This window comes from Amphiura filiformis, chromosome 17 (assembly GCF_039555335.1).
Source record: "Amphiura filiformis chromosome 17, Afil_fr2py, whole genome shotgun sequence".
NCBI lineage: Eukaryota > Metazoa > Echinodermata > Ophiuroidea > Amphilepidida > Amphiuridae > Amphiura > Amphiura filiformis.
The window spans coordinates 59,157,920-59,184,103 of NC_092644.1; the positions used below are offsets into that span (position 1 = coordinate 59,157,920).

Sequence of the window (26,184 nt, forward strand, 5' to 3'; positions counted from 1 at the left end):
GACTAGTAGGTTATCACCATGATTCATGTCTCGTGAAAATTTTTATCTTACGCTAAAATATTGGATGTAATACTATCAAGCTAATTAGTTCACTCACTATCTGTTAAAAGAGCCTCCCCGTGGCCCGTGGACAACCACGGGATCCAGCGCCAACCGAGCTAAGGTTACGCCATGTATCTTGTTGTTGCTTGCGAAACTTAATCACGACAATAAAAGCACGGCTATCGGTGTCATTATGACAGATATTCGCTGTGTCTTCCTTGTCTTAACAACACAATGTGGTTGGTATAAGGTGAGAGGTCACAGTGAAGCTAGAATCTTGGGTGCCTGTATCGGTCTTGCTCTGTTTGTATGGCGTATAACATTCAAATGAGGAAACTTGGAAAGGCTTGCAAGCATGATAGGTTCTATAGTTTGTTGCATTTGGCTATTTCAGTTGAAATCCATTCACCCCTATGGAAGACATTACCATAATATTCCACACAGGGAGTGTGAATTTCAAATGGGAGTCACCCATTCAGGGTAGCCCCATCACACTACCGGTGTGGAAGATTAAGGTCATGTCTTCCATAGGGGGGTGTATGGATTTCAATTTGAATATCAGAAATTTGTGGAGGAAATTAATCATGTGAGCTGGGGATTTGATGAAGAAATTTAAATCTATTATCACTTTGCAATAAAAAGAAGAGATTTGAATTTATTTGATTATAACATCCCCAAGTGTTTTATGTATCAGTGTGAATTCAACCAGTGTGCTGTTTGATCAAATGTTGCTAGGAGGCTTTATAATAAAAGATGACTTATAATTTTGCCTGTTTGTTTATTTGTTTTGTTTGTTTGTTTGTCTTGGGGTTGTAAACAATTCACCATCCTTTACCGACACATGATGAGACATGTTTGAACATAAACAGAACATGTTATATTTAAGTCGAATATTATGCTTTTTAAAATACAGTGCTGAAAAATGATCAACAATTAATTAAATGCACATGTTTGTAGATTTTGGTTACACATGATATTTTTTTGACAATATGGCAAACATGTTTTTAAAAGTGTTGTTTCCACTTGAATGTGATTCAAGTATAAAGAAGACAAAATGCAAGATTTGTAGATTAAAAAGTGTGTCGAGTAAAATGTGTTGTGCTTTTGTAAGAACTAATCAGCTGTATGAATCATTGTAATAAAATGTAATTGAGGCGCTAGAAACACTGGCTCTGAGGCAATTTTAGAATAAAACGAGATGAAAGAGAGAACTGATGCTAGAGAGAGGGAAAGAAAAGTGCCTTCAATTTACGGAAATCTATCATCGGAAATAAGTGAATGGAAACCACACTATCATCCTATATGTATACACACGAACGACAAATGTAACAACAGCACTCGACTGCCGTGCAATGTAACACTTGGGCCAAGATTCGATAACACTGCTAAGTATGTGCATTGCACCTTAATCCGGGCCTAATGCAGGCTTATTACCGCACGCCGTTAAGGTCAGAAACCTTATACTACCCATCGCTGTGGCTTCCAGGCGAATGGTAGCGGTCCAGGGGTAACTGGAGTAGTATTGGGGACACCCAAACCTTTCATTTGCATCGAGGCGGGGTCGGTGTAGGTGCACAGAAATAAGAGTAGACTGTGGGAGGCAAAAGGAACCATTTTGGTACAATGAGAAAGTGGTTTCTTGTAAGCGAGGCACCCTGCCTGGAGCTACAGGGTCAGTGCTTGTATGTTTAGTGCCATTTGCATTGTGGTAAGAATTTTTCGTTGGCAAAATTTGTTGGAAACAATGAAAATTGTTGTCAATATTGCCAGGTTTTGGTGGTTTATCTTGAATTTTGAAGGGAAAATGCTAGTGTTTTCAGTCAACATAGTAATAGCATTCCTTGTCTTCTGAATTAATGTGATTTTCAATTACGAATACGATTGTGTCCAACGATGCACTAAACTTGCCATCACTCCTAAAGTACATGTTTCGGAGATGACATCTTATAAAGTGTCGCTTAAAGTGAATCAAAATAACACACATTTCTTCCTATTACATGTTAAGGAGATGGGGATTGCACGAGCCATTATTTTTTCAGTTTTTGGAATTTAACTAAAAAAAACTGCAGTTTGGTAAACAAGTATCAAATATTGTTTCTTTTGAACAAAACTAAATCACAGTATTAAAAGTGTGAAAAGACAACTAGGTCTATATCTTTTGCTTAGGATTGGGCTTATTTCAGTGTTATTTTACGTTAATGTCTGTTTGTGACACATGAATTGGCAACATGAAAATTGATCAAGTATGTCCCCCTCTGTGCATATTGCATGACATGTTATAAAGCCAGAAGAAGACGAAGAAACAAAATGGAGATTTCCTTTGGATTCAGCAAACATGTTGAAATGTGTCGCAGGTTCAGATGTGTCAATTAGAGAGAAGCATTAAAGCATTTTTTTTTTTTAAATTTGGTACTAGTTCATTTTAATTGGTAGCTAATTCATCAATCACTTGTCATCGTCTGTGAAGTGTATATTTTTATTGCTCAATTTAATTGTCCAGCTGATGGTCTAATTAGGCTTCGAGTGATTAAATTTGTCTTAATTTTGGTGATTATAATAGTGTAAAATTAAAATTGTGCTTAGTCAGGTGTAACAATCTCTCTTTTATATCAAAATTTGCACTATTTATTTTTAACTTTAGCATGTGTCTGTGTCATTTTGGTTGTTATTGCTTAATTTTGCGTATTTTTTGCGGTAGCAAACATTGTGGCACATATTGCTGACAACATAAGAACAACATTTAGTAATTGGCATGCCCATTGCCCACAGTGAGAATTGGTGGTATTCATGGCATTACTGGATGAAAACTAAAGGCTGACATCGTTGTCAAATTTTGGCTACATTATTTTTTTTGTATAGCTAATTAGATTAAATTGGTGAATTGTGGATTATTTCATGGTTAATTACATGTAGTTGGTTGTCAACGAGATGTAAAAAACCTTGAATGAAGCGGGCTTGACAGAATCATTCCTGATTAGTCAATAATGATAAATGATGGCATTTAAAGGGAGTGCGTGAAGCGAATAAAACACATTAAAATAATTGGTGCATAAAGGGTTTGTTTAGCCTTTCTTGTAGAACTCGTATTTGCAATGTCATTTAAAAGATAAGCTGTATGAAGGACTGAAAAATAAAGCATTAATTTAAAAATGCAAAGTGGTTGTTTGTTTAAAAATAATTGATGTTGTTAAGCTCGGCTGTTTTTTGGAAATGTTTGTTTGTTTGTTTGTTTCACTATCTGTTTGTTTGTATGTTTGTGCATGTATGAATGTGAAGGAATGAGCAAGCATGTGTGAAAATATCCAAACATTTTGATATGTGTGAATGTGTTTTTCTATATAACAAAATATAGTAATACTAGATATTTAGAAGACCTTAAATTTTGTTTTGATCATTTCTCCCCGATTTTACATTAAATCAAGCTTATTACAAGGGACTCTCTTACTAAAACATCTTGATGAACTTGCCAGTTTAATGACTTCCACAAATACATAGATCGATATAAAAACATGTTTCAAACGCTATCACCCAATAGTACAAAAATAGAAAGTGTATTTCAGGCAAGATTTGAAGGTTTTGCTCAATTTTTCCTCAAGTGTGCGTGGTCGTTTAGTGTTGTGCAAACACAAGATGTGGGTTAGAGCCGTTTGTAGACCTGTATCGCTCGGGGCAGTGTCAAAATTAACTTTTTATACGATGATCAGTTGAACACAAGGAGGTGCAATATTAGCAGTTGTATCGCTCCAAAATTGTCTCTCAATGAGTAGTGATATCATAGTCCTGATTAGAAATGATGTGTTGTCATAGTAACGGAGAAGGGTGTTGGTAAATAATTACTTTGTGCAAAATTTACATACCTTGTGAACTCTTACAAAAAAAAGAGCAGTTATAGGTCTCGAAACAGATGTAAATGGCGGGTTTGTTTGCTAGGAGCAAATAGATTAATAATTATTTGTAATTTAGAGAAGCTCTTTATAATTCATATGTTTAATTATTATTACTCTAGAGGATGTTTGGTTAGCACTTGTAGAGAAAACTGATTTAAAGGTAATAAAAGGGAACGTATATAAATTTAAAAGGGTCCTTGCCCTGATGTGAAATTAATGAATTGGTAATCTGGCCTTTGTTTTACAACAGCAAGTGTTAATTTTTTTCTCATCCTTTTGACATGACAAAAAAAATTGACTTAATATTGCGATATTTTAATAATAGCTCCTGGTGCTTATTTTCTCAAAGAAATCTTACGTTCATATAGGTGTTTATTAACTTTATTTCATTGTGGAAACAGCAAATTTTGAAAAGTATTTGCAGTGATTAATTTCAAGCGTTCTCCCAGTCACATCATATATATGGATTACAAGTGCTTTTCAGTACGGTATAATTTAACATATACCAATACGATTGTTACCTACAAAGCTCCCATTCTCAATCCCACATTTTCTATGCTATCAAGCCGTGATATCCATTGTTTGACAGGTATGTACACAAAATGATATCAATTCCTCAAACTTGAATATGTTGACCGACTTGATGTTAATGCGGTGGGAAAAGTTAGTGAAAAATGACCGATTTGTGTCACATACATACGTCGGCCTCCATGATGTAAGACATATGTTATTGTATTGCTCTCTGATATTCAATATACCATGGTCACACTTTGTGTGTATCCATGGGTTGTTATGTCTATTTAGGTGGATGGATGGATGTAAACTGCCGTGATTTTTTCCCTCGAGGTAATGTTTGGCAAATTCTGACCAGCATAGATTTAGTATCATATGTACACCATTGCGATGAATCAGAAAGCTGTTTTAGACAGCTTAACGTATTTTAGATAAGGAGCGCCACGGGACATGGCTAGTTTATACGGAAAAAAAACCCAAAAAGGATAACCATTCTGCATAGAAATCGAGGGAATCGTTTAAAATCATATCTGATGGTAAATAAAAGATCCCTTAAAATGTGGCACCAGTTTTCGGTGAATTGAACAGGAACAATGAATGCAATAAGTGAATAAAGATTGTCCAAGGGCAAAATGGAACTTGGCAATCAATTTGAATTGTTGGCGAAATGAACATATTCCATAAAAATTGGTTGGAACTTAATCTGAGTAATTGGAGCTAGAGCTAGGAAGGTTGGTGTAGCTGCGCAACCCAAAGCCAGAAATCTGTAATCTATACTGACCGACCTCGGGCTAGCGGTGTTACTTCAGCGCCAAAGTCATTACATTGGATTTTGTCAGAAATTTAATGATCTAATGCAGAAAAATGCGAGTAAGAGGTGCTGACCCCTGCGAGACTTAACCATACAAACCAAACAAAAACGGGCTTATCTTGCAAAAAGATGCCTGTTAATTTCTATTCACCGTGGTTGAGAGAAGTGTGTGTGTGCTGGGAACTGAAATTAAACTTGAGTCCAGACAAAAGGGTGTTTTCTCGAGTCATTTGGTCTGCATCGTATGCCTTTGGTCTAGCCTTGTATTTGGTTGGATACCTTTATAATCCGGGGTAAATGCTCGTGTGTATACGTGAATGAAGAGATGTATCAAAACTGAAAAGAGAAAACATAACCAAATTAAAGTTGAATAGTGAGAATGATTACACACTGTGGCAAATGTGCTTGCGTTTGACAATTGGAGTTTCCGAATTGATTCTCGTTGTCTATCTTTAGCACTATAGTGATTTATAGATTGACTGACATTGATGCAGCGTGCCAAGAGTTAATAATCGGGAAAATATCTGCACAATTGAGCGCCAGCAGCAAAAGTCAGTGAGACAGATGGTAAGTCGCTGGCTCTGTATATTTGCTGGCAACGCTCGTTTGGCTGAGTTTGTTACCTGAGGCCCCGTGATTATGGTCTAATGGAGTTGCTGTGCACAGCTACGGCTCCTCCTCTGCTTGGCAAAGCCTCGCCGCGCAGCCAGCGCTCGTTGCAGCTCGCTCGCAAGAAAAGCTACGAGGAAGTCACCGTGCTCAAGTTGACTTGAGACAGCTGCCGTTTTTGTTTCGCGCCCAGGAGCAAAAACCCAAGCGTTAATCAATAGTTGAGCGGAAATTTCTTCTGTTACTTCTGTGTGCTGGTTTCTTAGTCAAATAATTACTTTTGCTCAAATGGCACCGTAACTTGCGTTAAAATGCCAGAAAACAGTAGAAAAACCAGCAATATAGAAGGAGGAGGAGGAGGGACGGGGAGGAAATATTGGCTCGTATAAGTTCAGAGGGCTTGCAAAACAAACCAAAAATGTGCTAGCCAATAAAGCATCAAGTACCATGCAGGAAATTTGCAGGCTAGCTACATTGGAATTGATCAAAATGAGAGTAAGTCAAAACAGAAAGGGAGGAAAAAAAAGGCAAAGAAAATTACACATTGAAGACGATTTGGTCAGTAGGGCGATTGAAGAGATTCCTTATTTGTTAGCTAAGCTACTCCGATGTCACTTCTTCACATTGCAACAAAGTATAGATTTATTGATTGTGAGCCTGCGATAATATTTACTCTGCTTTCTCATGGATGAAGATGGAGAGAAGGAGGGGAAAATTAAGAGTCTGTATGCCAGGGTTTTTATTTTGTTGAGCAGGCTGGGAGTACATACGACAGCTATTTTGAGCCATTTAAGGGGATCAAACATGTCTAGTAGACATTCCCGTATTTTTCTCTAAGGCTGAAGATGTATGGTTGAGAGAGTGTAACCTGTTTGGGTTGCTACAAAGTGCAATTATACGGCACCTAATCTGGTTTTGTGGTGCCTAATGACACGCGTTATACAATGCAGAGCGATTGCTAATTTCATTTGCGTTCCACCGATGGCCTGTGGTAAACGAAACGGGAGAATGAGATGCGCACGACACAGGTAAAGATACACCCGCAAGCGAGATGTCGGAGGGAAAAACTCCTGAGGGGCTTTGTAAATCCAAAGGTTTGATGTAACCAGACTGCCACTCAAATTCAATTTGGACGACAGAGGGCCGTCACAGCACATCCTGATTGCTCCAAAAATTGGATTTAGCGCCGTGTCCCTGGGCCCGGCTAACGAGCTTTGTAGCGATTTTTCACTATTCAGCAGGAAACAGATCCGGGACAGCTGCTTGGTCTCTCGGTCCATTCCCGGTTGATATTCCCCCAATTACCTGCAGATTGGTGCTTTGCTTAGTTTAGTCGTCTCATTGAATAGAGTGGCCGGTAATAACCTTAGTATTGGATTGGAGTTGGTTAGTATCGGTGTTAGTGGGCGAGGATGCTGTAGGCACACCACTGTGTTTGCTTGTATGGTGATCTCTCTTCTTCATAGTCATCCACCAACCAGCCAGAAGTCTTTATGCTATTATAGTCTGCACACTTTTTCATATGACACAAAAGATCATTATATGCTGCGAGGATTGCACTATCAGAGATTAGAATCGATAATGGAAAACAAAATTTAACTTTTGCAGGCCCTATAAAATTTATTTTTTGGTTCTTGTCTCCTGCTGCGTTAATTTTAGGGATTAGTCGGATTTAAAAAAAATTTACGATTTAAAAAAAAATTCAAGACTTAAGAATGCCTTAAGAAAACTTAAATACAGTAAAGTTTACTAGAGAACAAGGATCACATTCAAGTCTTTTTGGGGTGGTACTATAGGGGCTTTATCCCCAGAATCTCACATTTGAAAAAGAAAAAGGGACTCCTCCTTAGCCTTGAAAGACCAAAAACTACTAACAATGCTAATTTTACTCCTTGAAAGACAGAAAACTACTAACAATGCTGATTTTACTTTGTGAAGAAGAAAGAAGAAAAAAAACCTTCCTCCCTCATCAATGAAGTCCTCCAGATGAGAACCAAAAAATTTGTTTTATGTGGCCTAATATAATAAGTGGTAAAGTGTGAAAGCATCTTCATGTTACACTTTCTGAAGCAGAATCATGTTAAATTTTTAACAAATGTTTCCTAGTTTAGGGAAAATTTGTGTGTCATATATTTCCCAAGCTATAAAATTTTGTAGTTTTACACCTCGACTTGTAAACCCTATCTGGGTCTCAGCCCAAGAGTCATCTCATGTACAGCAAAACAACCGCCATATTTGTTGTAAATTTTGTTTGATAAGCGATGAGGTGTCCCCCTAAAGACCACGCGAACCTGCTAAATTTTGCAGTCTTTCACACCATGTAACTGTCACTGTACACTGGTGATCACGCGCCATCACGCACTTAGTCGTTTCTCGGACAGCTTTGGTTGCATGCTCGCCACGGACATGCTTGGTATGTTTGTCACGTCAGCATTGCACCTCTGAGATTAATCGCCCGTGACAATTGGCAGTCGCTGTTAATTATTCATGAATGTCAATGCATCCTCGTTTTCTTTATTTCATGAATAATTAATTTGTCGCTTGAATATTCATGTATTATGCGAATCTTTTTGCTGGTACCTATGGCGATGATATGCCCCATTGTAGTTAACTATGATGTTCATGTTCAGAAATCACAGACAATCACCTAAAATAGGAAATATGTGAGCAAATGTGGAAATTAATGATCTTAATGCAAGTCATGGACAAATTAAAATCAGTAACTCGCAATTTCAACCTAATCCTAAATTTCACATTTTTAACCCCAAATTTCAATATAATATAAGGATATGTGTTAACTCCTAATCAAAATTTGGTAAATAAAAAGGAATACAATGTATTAGACGTTGTTTGCAAAGATCACCAAACCGTGTTATCGTTGGTAAAGTGAATCTGTTTGTTTCCTTAATTCCACACAAGTAAAGTATTATTTTCCTCTGAGTTGATAAGTGAAGGAAGTAGTGGATTGAGGATCTATGTGATTGGCAGGAAGCATTCCTTTAGTGATGTCAACATGAAATTGTCCAGGCAAATGAGTGAGGTTCACCTTAAATGACCTGACTAGATACGAGAAAACATGAGTAATTCCTTTCTGATCATTCTTGGCGATGCACAATGTTTTTTTTTTTGGGGGGGCAGTGGCATGCGCACATTGAAAGTGGGGGTGGGGCAGGTTGTTCATTGCCCCCGAATGGAGTCTGATTAGGAGTGTGAGGGGGAACATTTTGCTGGCTTTCCCCCGATTGACCAACAAAAGGGGGGGGGGCTATTTCCCCCTGCCCCCCCCTTGCACACGCCACTGGGGGTGTAAGCCAACCATGCAAGATTAGCATCTGTTTTTTGTCAATGTATAGTTTGAAGGCGACTCTAGTACAGTTCATCTACAAGACAAAACATACTGAAAGAGCAAAAGTAAACAAATAAGCAAATCAAATGAAAAACGATTGAAAAAATTAATCAAACTTGAAACATACACTCAAATGAAGACGAATGTAGCTAGCAACTGCGTAACCATCGACAGACTTTAAAGTCCATGCAGCGTGTATTGAACCAGAGAATAGATTGAATTAAGAGTAATTTGAATTTTCATTTCCAAACAAATGAATTATGAAACATAATATTTATTTGATTACTGATAATCTAAATGGGAAAACCATGAAATGATGGGCTGGGTGATTGTCAGTGAAATATCAAGGCGGGGATGTAGCTAAAGATGTCTACTTGAGTGAGGCATGTATTACAGTATTCAACCAGGACCTCCCATCCCATATTCTGGTTGTTTCCTCCTCTTAGCGTAGCCAATGATAGAGCTGGAGATGAGAAAGCAAGCTTGTATTTTCACGTTAAATTTTTTACAAAATTAAGCTTCTTGTGGTTTTAAGTCTTGTTACATTGCACGAGTTGCTGTGTTCATTGATTCTGTATCAAGGATATTCATATAGCTCTGTTACAGAAAATGTGTGTTTGCAAGCTGTTACTACATGTCCATTTGCAAAAATAAAACTGTATAAATAAAGGCATATTAAGTCAATTACCAGGGGCGTAGCCAGCTTTTCTGGTCAGGGGGGGGGGCAAAATACAATTTTTGGGGCACAGACGAAAAAAATTACAGTTGCATCATACAATACATAGAGACAAAGGGCTTTATTGGGACGATGTGCGCAAAAAATTGGTATTGTACACTATTTTCGCCCATTGTCAGGATGGAAAGGGCTTAATCTTTGCAATATGCGCGCGTAGCGCGAAAAAATTGTGTATTTTCAGGCTGAATGTCGGTAGAAAAGGGCTCCTTGCCCCTTTTCTTTTCCTTTGCCCTCCTGATTTTCCCTTTTATTTTTTTTGTCAGAGGGGCACTTTTTCTTTCATTTTTTTGTCAGGGGGCACTCTGCCCCCGCTGGCTACGCTTACTGTCAATTACATTTTAGGATCAAAGAATCTGGGTCATATGTTGACCACATCTAATTCTGTTGTTTCTATATAATTAATGTCCACAAAATGCTACAGTTTCCTGGAAAAAACACCAATTCATGATGTCCATTGCACAAGTTTCATACTTCCTGCAATACGCAAAATATTTTACAAAACTATGCCTCCGTTTTTGGTTTAAAATGTACTCTTTTAGGACCCAATAATATGCAAAATAACTTGGCCTGAAAAACTACACATTTTCTTGAAAATCAGTATGTTTAACCCTTGAATTGTGATTTATTTCAAGTGCTTACCTGGTCAAACACAAACAAACAAATTCTTAAGCAAATGCACACTTTTTCACTCTTTGTTTTTGTATTAAACACAAAATATTATTATTTTATGACTCGCCCATAAGGTGAAATGATACATCATCAAGGCAAATGATACACAAAACAAGACCCAGAGCTAGTGAAAAAAAAAATGTTGTATCATGTCTCTGGCAAAAGCTGATGAAATTTGCAAGAACAACCTGATCACCACTGTTTAAAGAAACTTTTTTGTGTGTGAGCTAAATCAAACAAATTGAAATGTGTGTGGATCAGGTCTATCTGTCAAATATTAAACCGGGTTTCATTGGGTCTCATAAAATGCATATTTGCCAATACATGGCTGGCCAATTTCTGAAATGGAAAATTGGTAAATCAGTAACTAATTAAAATACTTTGGTAATTATGATTACTTTCGGGAGGAAACACTTTTTTCGGTTCTAGTTGATAATGTTTGTACTATGAGACACACTTTGAAAATTTTGTATGCTTCATTCTTAGGCACATTTTGTGGTATTAACTATACACTATGGACCACAATGGCCTCATCCTAATGGCATAGTTCAAGAAACAATCATAGTACAAAATTTGACCTCAAGTTGCAGAGTATGAGTTTTTGTACCCAAATTTCCAAAGGTCATTCTGTGAATGTTGAGGTTAAAGAACTGTCCCCTGATAGATGAGCATGTTGTGGATCCTAGTGATACTGACTTTTTCTGTGCTTTTGAGTACATGGGTTACTTTTGTGGTTCCTGTTGTAAAGGTTTTTCTGAGAAAATGTAATTCATAGAGAATATTAATTATCCCGAAAATGTTCATGCTTACCGCCATTGATCTCAAAGTGATATCTTGGGCAACTTTTTGTTGCAATCTTGTACATTTTACCAGGATATTACCATGAATGAATATTGAAGATGTTCACAAATTGAACCGTCAAACGTTTACTGATCACCACTGTCACAGAGTAATAAAAGATGTAGGGGGATTCATATTATAGGCCTTTTATTTTGTATCAAGGTAGGGTGAAAATTGGTAGATTTGTGGCGCGTCGAATGAAAATGTAGTCAATTTATATGCAGGCCAGGTGCATATATTGGCTGCATGGCCAGCCAGCAAATCTCGATATCATGTGTGTGTCGTAATCGGTTGTGATTATAAATTAATGAAAACTTCCAGCCAGAGCCGCGCAGAAAAAAACGTCAGAGCTGCCGACTCGCCCCCGAAAAATTGGGCCAACCGTCAGTGAGTTAATTCTATGATGGACTACCAGCAGTAATACATTTGGATGTTTTGATGACAATATCGGTGTAATTTTAAATGGGATTCCTGCGTATGGCGAAGGTAGAAGGAAAAAACGAAAGAAAGAAATGTCATAGACCTGCAATGGTATAAGCCGTGTAGCGAGCCTCTATCTGGGCCAACAATTAGGGGAATAATAGCTGGGTAATTGTTTTGGAGCTATCTCTGATATTACCCGCTGTAGTTTGGCCGTTGTCGACGGTAATTAAATCTGAAAGTAATATGAATGTCATACTATGAGCTGCTAGTGTCATAGACCTCCATGATGCTATATTAGATGAGCCTGGACTGATGGCAAACTAAATAATGTCCAGCTTATCTCGTTTATGAAATATTTTTGTAAGGAAAGGGGAGACAACAGCTATCTAGTGATTGTATCGTTTGAGTTATTGCTTAAGTTGGTATTAAAACATATGAGCAGGATGAAACGTAGTATGTCACAGGAAAAATCCAGTTACAAGCAATGTTTATTCAAGGATTATTAGATCTGTAACAAACGCACGGTCCGGTGCTTGCATGGCGGGGCGGGGAGAGTCCCATAGCGTGAGGCAGTAGGTCTAATAATGAGCCAACAAGTTTATCTCGTCAGATTTGTTATGATTAGTATTGATATGTAATTGAGCATAAAAGTCATAAATATTGCTGCAATTGAGGAACGTAACAAGAAATTTGTCACTTTGCAGACAGTAAAAGCAGTCAAGAAGTACTTCCTGTCGGGTGACTAGTAGATAACGCACCGCATGAAAAATGTCATCGTTGATAGCTGCAGCGATGAGGTGATGCAGTGTGATCTGGAATGAGATCTAACACCATTGCTTTTGTGATTTGTATAGATCTGTGTCAGGTTTAGTTGGTGTTGGTCTAAATGGTCTGTTGGGTTTGACATGTGAGTGATGTCTTCTGCGGATTTAGCTGCCTCGATGTATTGGTAGACTGTAAGGCCGACCGGGCAGCCAAGCAAGCAGTTTGCAGTATGGTATTAACTTTGTGTACAAGTTGTCAGAGAGGATCATCGAAGCAGAGAGAAACCTGCAATGAATATAATGTGGGTTGTTACCAACTGTCAACTGCATTGATGCCTTACTGCCATAGATCAGCATGGTATATGCTTGTGTGTGGATCCATTGGTCCTTTTTCTTTTTCACACATTTACCATTTTATTTTGATTCACAAGAGGTTTTTTTTTTCCAAATTTGATATTTTTATTTTTTCTCCATAAAATGAATCAATTTTACAAAAAGAAAGTGTAGGCCTATTTGCAATCAAGTATCAAATGTGTGACATCCAACTGTGGATGTAACTCACAGCATTGTCTCATGGAAATCATTACTAAACCTAGGCAGCACTAAGCAGGTTTTTGTCCATATTTGTTATGAATTTTATTTGTCTTTTGTAGAACAAGGTATCGCAGCATTGCATCATGGAAATCATTACTAAACCAAGGCAGCACTAAGCAGGTTTTTGTACATAGGCCTATTTGTTATGAATTTCATCTTGTCTTTCCAGGGTCTATGGTAGAACAAGGTATCACAGCATTGCATCATGGAAATCATTACTAAACCTAGGCAGCACTAAGCAGGTTTTTGTGCATATTTGTTATGAATTTCATCCTGTCATGATGATTGGATTGTCATTTCCCCTATTATAATTGACTCAATTACTTGTAAGTTACAACATTGTAATAGTCATCAGGCTATATTTATAGCAACAAATGCTGACATTTGTGAAACCCAGGTGTGTTCCTGACTTAGTTCAAGGATCATAACTTGATTGAGATCTGAAATGATCTTGATGTTGGATTTATAGCTATAGTTATTTGTCTGGGACCAAATTATTTGATGTAATTCACTTCATTCATAGATACTCTTTGGAATCCATGTTATAATAAGAACAAGCTTCTGAGAGGAACATTTTGTAATGATACATGTAGGCCCTATCTAGCAATTTTCAAAGGAAAACAGGAATGATTTCAGCATTAGAATTTTTCATACGCTCTTCATGTATTCAATCTAGTAGTCTCTATTTTCTGATCTAAGATTGTATTCGTCCATAATGTTTTTCCTGTAGCACAAACTGAAAGTATATAAAAAGCTATTTTTGTGGTTTTGAATAGAGTGTGGGTTTTCCATTGCCATCTCAGTATTACTAGTCTAGCTGTGCTGTGTGACCTGTGCCAGGAATGCAATTTTCTTTTTCTGCTAGGCCACAAGACCCAGTTAGTCAAGAATTCTTTGCCTCAGGCTAAAAGACTAAAAACTACCTATTGTTTGATCCCAACTCTTTTGACCTTACCTTCACTCAATTTTCGTTCCTTTTGATTTTCCTTTTTTTGTGTCCAGCTTGTAAAGCTTTTGAGTTTTATTCTGTAACTTTAAATCAGAATGAAATTGGTAAAAGGGAACCAAGTGTTCATGGTATTAGTGGTGATCGTGGCGATAGCTTTGTTCAAATCCTTGGAAACATTCTCCCACTGATTTGCAAGGTTTTCAAGTTCTTATACTGCCTAATAAATTATCACATATGCTGAATGTGTATAACATTTTAATTCTAATAAAGGTGTTAAGTATGTCACACCTGTCATATTCCATATTTCCTGGTTGTCATAGAATCAGGGTCACCATGGAAAGGGGATTTACATTGACCTTCTGGGGACAGATCTATGTTCCTAGAAACATGAGGAAATAAAACCATTTCTACAGTCCATGATAAAACGTGATCACTGTCTGAAAACTCCGTCTATAGAGGGGGTCCTTGCACAGTGTACAGTGATTAGCTTAGCACCAAGACAACTTCCTGTGTGTTAGTCCAAAGGAGGAAAGTTAGTGCGATGCCTGAGGAAGTTGGAGAGACATGGCTCATTGCGAGCACTAGAGGGCAGTATGTATTCATGGGAATAGATGAGCTGCATGATCAGAGTCTGATTCAGACTCTTCTTTCAGAAAAATGAAATAAAATGAAAATAAATAAAATACATGTAGAACATAAATGGTTTTGTTTAATTTTTTCGGGGACAGAATAAGTCATGACAACAGGGGTTTAAACTGAGTGATTAAGATAAAAGGGCATGATAGGAAACCAGTCAGACTTTATATTCCAGATCTTAGTTTAGTTGTTTCCATACACTATCACTATATTCTTCTCTCTTTTGATCACCCAATGAATTCTGTTAATTGAAATGATACTAATGTACTTTCTCTTTTATGTCTTATCTGCTTTATTCATCACAGTTCTAAGTATTCGAGGTGCACAAGAAGAAGAACCACCAGACCCGCAGCTCATGAGACTAGACAACATGCTCATAGCAGAAGGTGTAGCAGGTCCAGAGAAAGGTGGAGGATCAGCAGCGGCGGCGGCAGCAGCAGCAGCATCAGGCGGTGGTCCAGGCCAACCAGATAATGCGATAGAACACACAGACTATAGGGCAAAATTGGCACAAATTAGGCAGATATATCACACAGAATTAGAAAAATATGAACAGGCAAGTGTCTTAAATGTTTGGCATGATATTAGGCTAAATGGCATCTTATGAATAATATACCAGCAATGTATGCAAATTATGCATTACCTTTTTAAAATATAATCAATGTTTCAATAATTTAAACCAACATTAATTTTGAGTGATTTTTATATTATATCAATGTATAATAATACTCTCTGCACAAAGCTTCTTGTAATTTTATAAATATTGAGCACCCCTCTAGATGACTTGCACAGAGTCCAGGGCACTTACAAGTTATAAATACGATAATTTGGGTGGTTCTTTTGGGGGTGGAGGCCCGGGAGGAGGGGGTGGGGAGGAATTTCAGAACCCAAATAGAATAAACAGGAGATACATATTGTATTAAAAAAATTCTGCTGTTTGATTTGCTGTGTCACCCTTAATGAAATACAATATGTTTAAACTAACTTTAGGATTTCATTTGTTGTCTGTCCGTGTCGTTAAAACTTTCATCAGGGTTAAGATAATTTTGCTTTATTAATTACCTTGCTTTTGTGCGTTTCTATTTGACAGCAGGCATGCAACGAATTCACAACACACGTGATGAATCTGCTAAGAGAACAGAGCAGAACGCGCCGATTGCGCCCAAAGAAATTGAAAGAATGGTTAGCATAATTCACAGGAAATTTAATGCTATTCAGGTGCAGTTAAAACAGAGCACTTGTGAAGCAGTTATGATCCTCAGATCCAGGTTTCTAGATGCAAGGTAAGTTGGCGATACTGTGGTTGACTGTAGCAGTCAAGTTAGCTCAATCGATAAGGCGTTCAACTGTGGTGCGAGAGGTTGTGACTTCAAACCCTGGCGGTGCCTAGTACGCTCACATGGAAAGAAAATTGAGTTAGCTTGAAATTCCCCTGGACAAGGAACTCACTGCTAATTTGTCTCGTTGTAACCCGTACGAAACTCGGGGAGCTGATCCTGGTTGCGATGGTTCTTTGTGGAATGTCTAGGGTGTGCGCGCTCTTGAAGCAGCAAGTCCCTGATTTGTTGTTTAATGGTTTGTGGAATGATGTGGGCCGTAGTGGTCAGCGACAAACTGTAAAGTGTGCTGAGGCTTGTGGATCAACGTCTAGGCGTTGTGCCTGTGCGTAGCGCACTATAAATCACTGCGCTTTAAAAAAAAAAATTTTATAAGCCTAAATGGTATCATTCCAATGGGCTAGTTCAATAGTTAACAGTCTACATAGTAGAGAATTTGCAAGAATGAATTGAATTCTATTCTTGTGATTCTATTGGCTGTGTCATATCAGAAAATAAAAATAAAAATACAGAGCACAAGGAACATTATAAATAAAGTTTGTTCGGTTTATAATTGGTGACAAAAATGAGAATCATAACATCGTCTATTCTGCCTCACCATGACAGAACGGCATAACTGACATTTTGTGAGAAATGGAGTTATCACCTCAGGAAGGTCAATGGGTTTTGATATCTACCAATAAGTGTAAAAAACTTCTATTTTAACTCACAAGCACTAATAAACAAAGATATAGATTGGCGTGTACACAGTTGGGTGCAGCACTAACGCTATTTCTTTCATACGTACACACCATAGTTAGTTTTCCTTAAAATGTATCTGTACGCTTTGTATGTATGGGATAACAGTGAAACCTACCCTTTATGGTGAGAGGTCCATAAATAATTCATGTCTGTTAATGTGTTCATTTGCAGGAGAAAGAGGCGGAATTTTAGTAAACAAGCAACAGAAGTTCTAAATGAATATTTCTACTCGCACCTCAGTAACCCCTACCCCAGTGAAGAAGCAAAGGAGGAATTAGCAAGAAAGTGTGGTATTACAGTAGCACAGGTGGGTAGTAGTTGCCGTCATAGTGGTTTGTCGCTGTCAAAACTTAGCAGAAATTGCAAGAAGTTGATGCGCGTATGCGAGAGTGTATGGCAGAGGTTGTGTATTGCAGAAAGTTGATGAGCGTATGTGCAGAGGTCATGTATTACTGTATAGAGTTCATGTACTTAGTATTGCAGTTAATTAGCGTATGTGAGAGTCTGAGGTAGAGGTCATGCTTCGTGCAAAAGGTGATGAGCGTAGGTATGAGGCACCAGTTCAGGTATTGAAGAAAAATTATGAGGGTATGAACATGTCAGATAAAGGTCACATGGTATTGCAGAAAGTTGATGAGTGTATGTGTGAGTGTGAGGCAGAGGTTGCTTGATGATGCAGAGAAGAGGCAAGCTTGAGTTACCAAGGCAATGAAGTGAACAAAAGCTACATCAACCTGTATAATTAGCTAATGCCAATTAAGAGATGAAAAGAAATGATTGACATGGTTGTCATAACAACAAATAAAACATTCAATCCAGTTGAGCTTAAAGGTCATGTAATGCACTTGATACAGTCAAACTTGAATTGGAATTGCACATCAAACAAGATGAAGAAAGACTTTGTCATTTTATATCACAGAGATTCTGTAAAGGTGGGTGACCCGATTGATAGCCTCATCCCGCCACTTTATCCCATCAAAATGAAGATTTTGGTATCAGGTGAAAACATGTATTTTTTTCAACAGTGAAATTTTAGGCCTGAAAGAGGTTTCGACAGTATGAACAAAAACATGGTAGGTCGGTGGTACACTACCTCAGAAGTGTGTATTCTACAGGCGACTGTGATGCAAATTTATCATGAGAATCCAAACTGATGGAGTATATTTAACTCAAAACTTGGAATCACAATGTGTAGGTGATGTGCCTCAATGCACAATGTGTTACAATCGGAGCACCCATCTTTGATAAATGTTTGTTATTAAATGATATAACATATGAGCTAACACTTTTGTTGTTTGTTTTTTAACATCTTGGTCAGTTGATAAGCTGCCACTGGTTGAAAATTAGAAAAACTCTTGGCGTTTTAAATGTTAACAACTTTGTCTTGGATTCATGACAATAATCTTCTTGCATTGGGTTTGCATGTAGCATACAGATACAAAGTGATGACCTTTTAATTAAACGTGATATAAAAAGAGAGTCAGTCATGGCATCTTTGTTGACCTTCTTGTACGAGAAAACACTCAACAAATTTGCCAAAATGAATACATCCAAATAAAACTATAGGAAAGGGTACAAAATTTGATGTAATTGTCAACATGACAATTATTATCTTTTTCTAATGAATATTTTCTAGTAGGAGGGGAATAACTTGCTCCCAAGGTATATGTCACATAATTGACATTCTGACCTCTTTTTATCAATTTAACAGGTCTCAAACTGGTTTGGCAACAAGCGAATCCGGTACAAAAAGAATATTGGCAAGGCTCAAGAGGAAGCAAACCTTTATGCCGCCAAGAACGCAGCTGCTTGGCTGCGTCAGTAGCAGCTTCCCAACAGCATGACCCCCAGTCTAACCAATCACAGCAGTCGTCAACAAATGTGTCTGCCCCAAGCACGCCAACATCAAATAATCAAGGTGAGAGAGACACAACACAAAAATTTAAAAAGTTCTTGACTAATTAATATATTAAGTTCATTATTGTAGAATTTTAATTGGATCTCAAAGGTTTGTTGGAAGTTGTGACAGATCAAAGATCACTGTAAGTGATCATAATTTGTTGCTGGTGTTTTGAAGTTTAGTTGTATGTATCTTTGTCCTGAAAATGATAGAAATTAGACCTACCGTATTGTTTGTAATAAACGCCCCGGGGGCGTTGTATTTTTAAGTGAATTGTCAGTGAAAAAAGCTTAAAAATCGTGTTCAATTTCCCGATGGTGCTCCTATTAAAAGGAGGGATTTACACTATACATGATGGCGGCGCCCACGGAAAATGATATTTTCGTGGTGAATACAACAAAATTACACCTGTAAGTGCATGGAATTAGTGAAATTCTACCATAATTAGGCAATGAAATGGATGGGAGTTGAGTCATAATAGGTTTTGTCCATTCAATTTAACAATCGTTACTGACATGACTTATGCAAGTTTTAAGCTTACCTACACGAAATGTCATGGAAATGTTCGCATTTTTGTCAATTTTTCACAGAAAAATTGGAGGGGGCGTTTATTAGAGGGGGAGCGTTTATTACAAACAATACGGTATATATTTACAAGCTAATGATTAAAGGTCTATTAGGTAAATGTAATGCTTAAATTCTGTTGAATGTATCAACAATACACATAAATTGCAGCATTTAAAAAAATGCTTTTGTACAAGGCAATAAAGCTTAAAAAATTGTAAGTAAAACTGGTGGGGCAGGTATGGGATATATTAACTGTGAACACTAACAAATAATTGCAGGGAATATGGCTGTTAACACATGTGGTTTTCTTTTACTTTTACATCCCTTTCCTTCCATTGGTCCCTTAACAAAAATCCTCTTTCATCAAACAATCTGTGTTTTCTTCTTCAACTTCATATTTCTTTGTTCATCCTTCTGTATTTTCCCATTCATTTCTGATGCTACGTACTTCACTGTTCTTACACTCTCTTCCCCATTTGCCATCCTCATTTCTTATCTTGTTGCTCCTGTCCTATCCTGTTGCTCCCCTCCTATCCTGTTACCCCCTTCCTTATCCCTACAGGGTCAGGTGGCTATGGTGGTGGCAGTCAGATGATGGGTCAACAGGGGGACTCGTACATGGGAATGCAGAATGGCGATTCATATCAACTGCCGAATCAAGTAGGCGCCAATGTTCAATCGCAGGTACCATGCATGCGGGTTACCTACACGCAAACACACACTAACTGCTTGCAAGCGCCACACTGCCCGCGGCAATCACTGGATTAAATTCACAACAGTGGACAATGTGACACGATTTAACCCCAACCAGATCAAAGCAGGCAAATTTGAATTTTCAGAATTGCCACCTTTATCATGGTTGGATCAGATTGTGACACAAATGATAATTGGAGAAACAAAGGGCTTAGGCGACAGAGTAAAAAACCCTGGTTAACAGGCTCCACTGAATCAAATTTTGCATTTTGGGAGAAATTTACCTTTAAAAAATTGCTTTCGGTGAATGTGACCTGATTGTGAATTGAAACAGTGTAGTGTTAATTTTGGCAAAAGTATCATTCAGATTATTATTTGATATCTGGGTATCACATCATTTTCTCTAATTTAATGAAAAACAACCTTTTGATGAAAAACAACATTTAAATCAACATGACATGCAACTGAAGATCATGTTTGGCAAAAATGGGGGTAACGAAGGAAATGAAATCAAACCAAAATGGAACCAAATCATAAAATGACAAATTTGCATGGTGCACATGCTGTTTGTACACATTGCAAAAAAAGTGGTGATTCTGTGCAGTTCTTTTATTTATTTTAATTGATTTTCTCACAAATTTACTTGGCTATCACCTGGGGAACAAACCAAAAGTTTGATGACATCCAATAAATGAAATGAAAGTCCTTTCATTAGAGGAGGGGGTCAAAAAGCCTGATTACATTTGCAAAAACTAGCTAGAATATCAGTGAGGTTGGAAGTTTTAATGTTTTCCACTTGCATTACAGGGAGGGAGGAAGGGAGTGTCACAAAGCTCAGTGACAGTGTTTAAAGTCGCATAGTTATTATGTGCATCTTTGTATTTGAGATTGTCAACCTCCATGTTCAAGTCGTTCATGCTCTGGTCATAGGATGTTTTCAAACTTTTGGGTTGTTCTCTAACAAAAGCTTTGTCTTGTCCGTAACTGTTTGTGTTGTAATTAATAATGCATGGCAATTTCAATCTGTACTGTGGTTCTTGCTTAATAGTTATGAAAAGGTTTAGAATGGGCATAGCATTAATTTGTAAAGAATATATAAGTAAATAAATAAATTAATGAGAAAGTACCAAAACAAGGCAGATAGACGCCAAGTCCCCTTATGAGTAGTGTTTTCCAATTGTATTACTTGCTTTGGTAAAGGGACAAAGGTTTTCATTAAAGGTGACCCGACCTTACAGAGAGGGGAATGAAAGCAACTTAGATTCCATGTGTGTGTGAAAGTTTTCTTCAAAAGTATCTACTGGAATTTTCTTGAAATAATTGGTTTCAGAAGAATGGGATTGCATAAAATAGAAGTCAAAATTCAGCACAGTTTGCTTACAATATTTTCAGGATTTTGTTTATTTTGTATATGAATCAGCTTCCACTACACATAATGTGGGAAAGGAGTTTAAAGAAAAATAGTTTTAAAAAAACCTCTCAGTTGCCTAGTGACTAACAAAAAGTAGCCCTGGAAGAGATAAAATCATATTATTTGGTCATCACAACTCCTAGTAAATCAAGTAGGATTTGAAGTTTATTAATATCAAGCAGACAGGTTGAACATATATCATCTTACTTCTTGTCAATGCATGTCAAAAAACTTGATTGATGAATGGCTTGTGATATGTAACTGTGATGCACTTCCAGTTGATGTGTTTGTTATATTTGTATGTGTGCAATTGGTTATTTTGTTTGTTGATTGAAACAAATTCAGGGCAATTTTAGTAAAGGTCATCAAATTTAAAAATGTTTAAAATGTTTTAACCCCATGAGAACTGCCTGCCGATTGGCCAAAAAGAAGTTTTCATTATCGATTCCACCAATCAGCAACAGTGTTAGAATAATTTCACCACGCAAAAAAATTGGGGTGAATTATTTGCAAAGCTCCATTCTGATTGGTGATTAAAGTTAAGATATCACATAATTGACCAATCAGAGGCAATGTTATATTGGCAGGTAGTGCTCAGGGGGTTAATCAATACTTGTTTAATGTGTCTTAATAGAGTCTGTCTTCAAAGACTCAAATAAAAATTAAAACAAAAAACAACCCAAAACATTTGTTGTGAAAATGAAACGTAGCTCTGCATTTGTCAACTTTCAATTTGTCATAAAGATATGAAAATCTTGTACGCAATTCTCACTGTGTTTATTTGTTTCCATCCATTTTATAGGTAGCTGGTCTAAGGCAGGTTATTTCAAAGCGGGAGGTTACAACACGAGACACTTCCCCATATGCTCATGCAACCGGACATGTATGACCCTAGAATGACCTCGCAGTACGGCAGCCAATCAGGGCGTGCTAGCACCGGGGAGGTGGTAGGTGCCTCGTCACGAACGCATGAACTTCTGACACCCTAACCCCTTTTACCCCCCTCATCTCTTATTTGTCCCCCGTCATTATATTTTTGACTCTGCTTTTCACTGATTCACATTATACATTTTACAACCTTGCTTTTTGTTTCTTTTTTATTTTATTTGTGCATGAAATGCTGCTGTAATGCAGAGAATGTAACTTATTGTTCAAGAATCTCTAATGTCTTTGTAACTAATCAAAACTGTGACATTATAGGTTCTTCTGTATTTGTAACTCATAAACTATCATCGAAAGCAACTTAATTTTAATCCTCTGTGAGGTAAGAGTTGGGTATACTTGGGCTCACCTCAAGTTCAGTAGTTATGTCAATGCTTTTTTTGCAGTTAACTGAAACTGCTGACAAACCTGTAAGCATGCGTGTATGCTCTGCACAATTAACTTTACATGTGCGATACGGTACTGGGGCCGGCGAAATACGCTCCTATGTCACTACCGAACTTAAGGTGATTCAAAGTTTTGCCTTTTCACCTGGCTGTACGCTTATATCATGGTTAATATTGCTCATTGGTTTTCCATAACCAGCTCGTACATTCTCATCTCCATTTGACAAAGTTCCAGAGCAGTGTATTGAAGTCATGCTACATATGACAAGATTGTGAATTGTGATATGAGTTGAGGCTGTATGAGCTGTGTTATGAGTCATGCGTTGAGTTCTAGGTGCTAATATCATGAATTGCTTGGGATTCTTTCATTAAAGGGACATTATATCAGCCGATATTTGTAATAAGTGTAAAGTTACTGTTACGCTACCAAGCAAACTCTCCTCCAAACAAATAAGGTTAAAATTTAAGATTGGAAAAAAAAGTCTGAACCAAGTTTTGTTGAATCTTTATTATATTTATAATAAAGCATTATTGCTTTACTGAATCCTTCCGCTGACCTCACAACAAATACTTCTACTTAGCATAAATTCAAGTATGATTGGTGGCAAACTGTTCTTGGTTGAGTGTGACAGTATCAATTTAAATTCATGATACCATGTATTCTTGTATGATTCCACGGAGAGGGAGTACTTCCGAGAACGACATCACTATAGCAACAAAATGATATAGAGAACAGACACTGAAGTGTTATGCTGGTTGCATACTTTCTGCTGCTTACTGCTGAGCGGCATGATGCTTCATCTGCAAGTGGAGCCAATGCTCCCGAGTTGACTCCAATTCAAGAGTGATCAATATATCAGCTTGCTGCTGATCATCACTAGTGTTTCTGGTGCGACTGCACAGTGAAGCAAAATTGTTGTCAGAGCAGCAAAGCGGCAAGCGGCAAGAAAGTATGAAACCAGCATTAGCTTTAACCAGGGTGTTATAGATTATTCTAAGTCTTTGGGCTTGACCCATGTGATTGGCAAGTACTGGTGGAGAATGCTGCCTTGTTTCAGTAATTACATGGACAATAAGGAGTTCATAAATCACTGGTTAAGGAACCGTTGACTTGCTCACAGTGTATGCATGTGAAAAATCTCGATCAGATATTCACCTCCATGTCAAAGAAAAAATTTCTTTCAAATATTCACTCTGACATAGCTGCCCAAAATGTAGCAGATACTGAGTTTGATATGTTCGCCTTTAATGCTCTGTGTGATGGCCAAAGGCTTCAATATTAGAAGTCCTAACCATCAGGAGCTATTGCCAAAACCACTGACCAATAGTGGGCTTGTTTGTACTTAAATGCATTTTTCATGCTGGTTCCAAATATGGTCAAGAATTTGTAAAATTCCAAAATTTTTAGAATTTTTAAGAAAATTTAGAACTTGTCGTCTGCAATTGACACCCATGTGGAGAGGGTTATGTAGACATGCTGTATCAGCGAGGTTATAGGAAAGCAGATACTACCCTTTACTTAAGGAGGCCGATATAGTATCAGAGAGAATGTTTGAAAGAAATCATTTCAGTATTTATGCATTAGTTTGTAGCTTTGTATTTCTCTTAATTATGACTTGTATCATCGTAGGACTAAGAATTCCTTGCACGTCGATGAAAAGTATGCTATTAAAAGACGGACCATCACACAGGTTGTATCTGCTAGACCATAAGCTTACTATGAGGTGATACTCGGGGGCATATCGTAGCCAATGCATGGGGTTGCATTTAGATTGTTATTGGGTGAACTACTCATTCTTCATTTTACATAAAAAATATCTCCCTGCCCCTAAATGGCTCAAATTCATATTAAGTACTCATTTTCTTTTGGTTTACAAACCGATATGACCCATTACTTTTTATGAGAGCTAGACACACTGGCATACTGCTACTGATAAGAATTCTTTCTTGAAAGTATCAGTCATGATTTAATGGATGTCATTAGGTTTTAAATACCAAATAGATTTGAAATACAAAGTTTAAATTTCTTAAATTATCCACCAGAAGCTTAACAGGAACAGTCATTGTTTCTGAGCAAATTGTCACATTGCTTTGATGGTATTTTTCAGCCAAGAATTGAGAGTCTTTATCATGTGGTTCATCTGGATCTACCTACAGTGGATGATTTATGATTGGCTACCATATATCTTTGGATGCCTTCATGGATTCCCTAATTTGACATCCTTGAGATCCCATGGATTCTGTAATTTGTTACCCTTCCTGTGTGTTATGAACTAGACTCAAGAAGTGTGTGTGTTCATCTGGATTTGGTGCAGTGGATGATATTAAAATGCTTGTGTCATATTAGTACCAGCCATGTTATTGGTATTTGAATCCAATGGGATAAAGACATTCCCTAGGGACAAAGAAATTCTTCTAAAATTCTGACCACAAATTCAAAATGTATGATAACCTCCAGTATCACCTCATGTTAAATGTACAGTACCTAACTACCACTAGCGACACAAATGAATACAATAGGACACATTTTCCATAATTTTGTTGTATACTTTTTTGCAAAGTTTGCACACTTGGTAAATTAAATTCATTTTCAGTCTAATTACCCTTGCGAAAGTTAATTCTTGATTGGCATCACACAAGACAATGCCAATAATCTTTTTTTATGGAAGGACTTCAAAATGTGTTCACTCATTTCTTGGTTTTCAAAAGCGAATCCTGTTTGGATTATCCACTGTGGAATATAACAATTACAGGACAGGACACGCTACATGACTGAAACAGTGAACAGAGTCCTATCACAAATTACTATAAAGCGTACCAGAAATTACTTATGGCTTATAAGTGGTACCAAATTGGTAACAAAGATGTGTTTGGTTTGGTATTGAAAGCGAGCAGGTTGTCCAAAGCTCACTTCACACTGGATAATATCAGCAGGTATTTTAATACAGGTGTTAAGTTTGTAGGTTAAGGAATAGGTTGATATATCTGTTAATTGGATGCATTTATCTGCAACAAGTGAATTAGCCTTCAAAAAGGTGTCATTTTTGCCTCATCAGAATGCCAAGGCTGGGTACATTCCTTGTCCAGATCATCTTTCTGTTGGACGCTTCCCATAAACCAAATTACAAAAGATCACAAGTGTTAGAAATCGTAATCCAGTGTGATGTAAGCTTTGGAGTCATTAAACGCTTGTGTGTGTGGTCCTGAAGAACTACTTGGGTATAATATAGACTAACCTAATCAAGAGCAGAGTTTGTATTTGTTTTTAGTTCAGACAGTATAATGAATGCTCTTGCTTTAGATATATTAACCATCTGTCGCAAAGCTTATCTCACAAAGAACCACTACTGTATGTTTTTTTTTGTTTTTAATGAGGAATGGAGAATCT

General features: G+C 37.3%; 1 protein-coding gene across 1 annotated transcript in view; it reads left to right on the forward strand.

The window, feature by feature from the left end:
* The window catches only part of LOC140138065 (pre-B-cell leukemia transcription factor 1-like), a 132,136-nt gene extending 106,479 nt beyond the window's left edge, over positions 1-25,657 (forward strand). The window contains 9 exon segments of the mRNA XM_072159911.1: positions 15,125-15,375; positions 15,910-15,967; positions 15,970-16,102; positions 17,069-17,204; positions 18,609-18,707; positions 18,710-18,815; positions 19,927-20,048; positions 22,271-22,293; positions 22,295-25,657. Of these exon segments, the coding sequence (XP_072016012.1) occupies positions 15,125-15,375; positions 15,910-15,967; positions 15,970-16,102; positions 17,069-17,204; positions 18,609-18,707; positions 18,710-18,815; positions 19,927-20,048; positions 22,271-22,293; positions 22,295-22,457 (1,091 nt within the window). The 3' untranslated portion in view covers positions 22,458-25,657.
* The last annotated feature ends 527 nt before the right edge of the window (positions 25,658-26,184 follow it).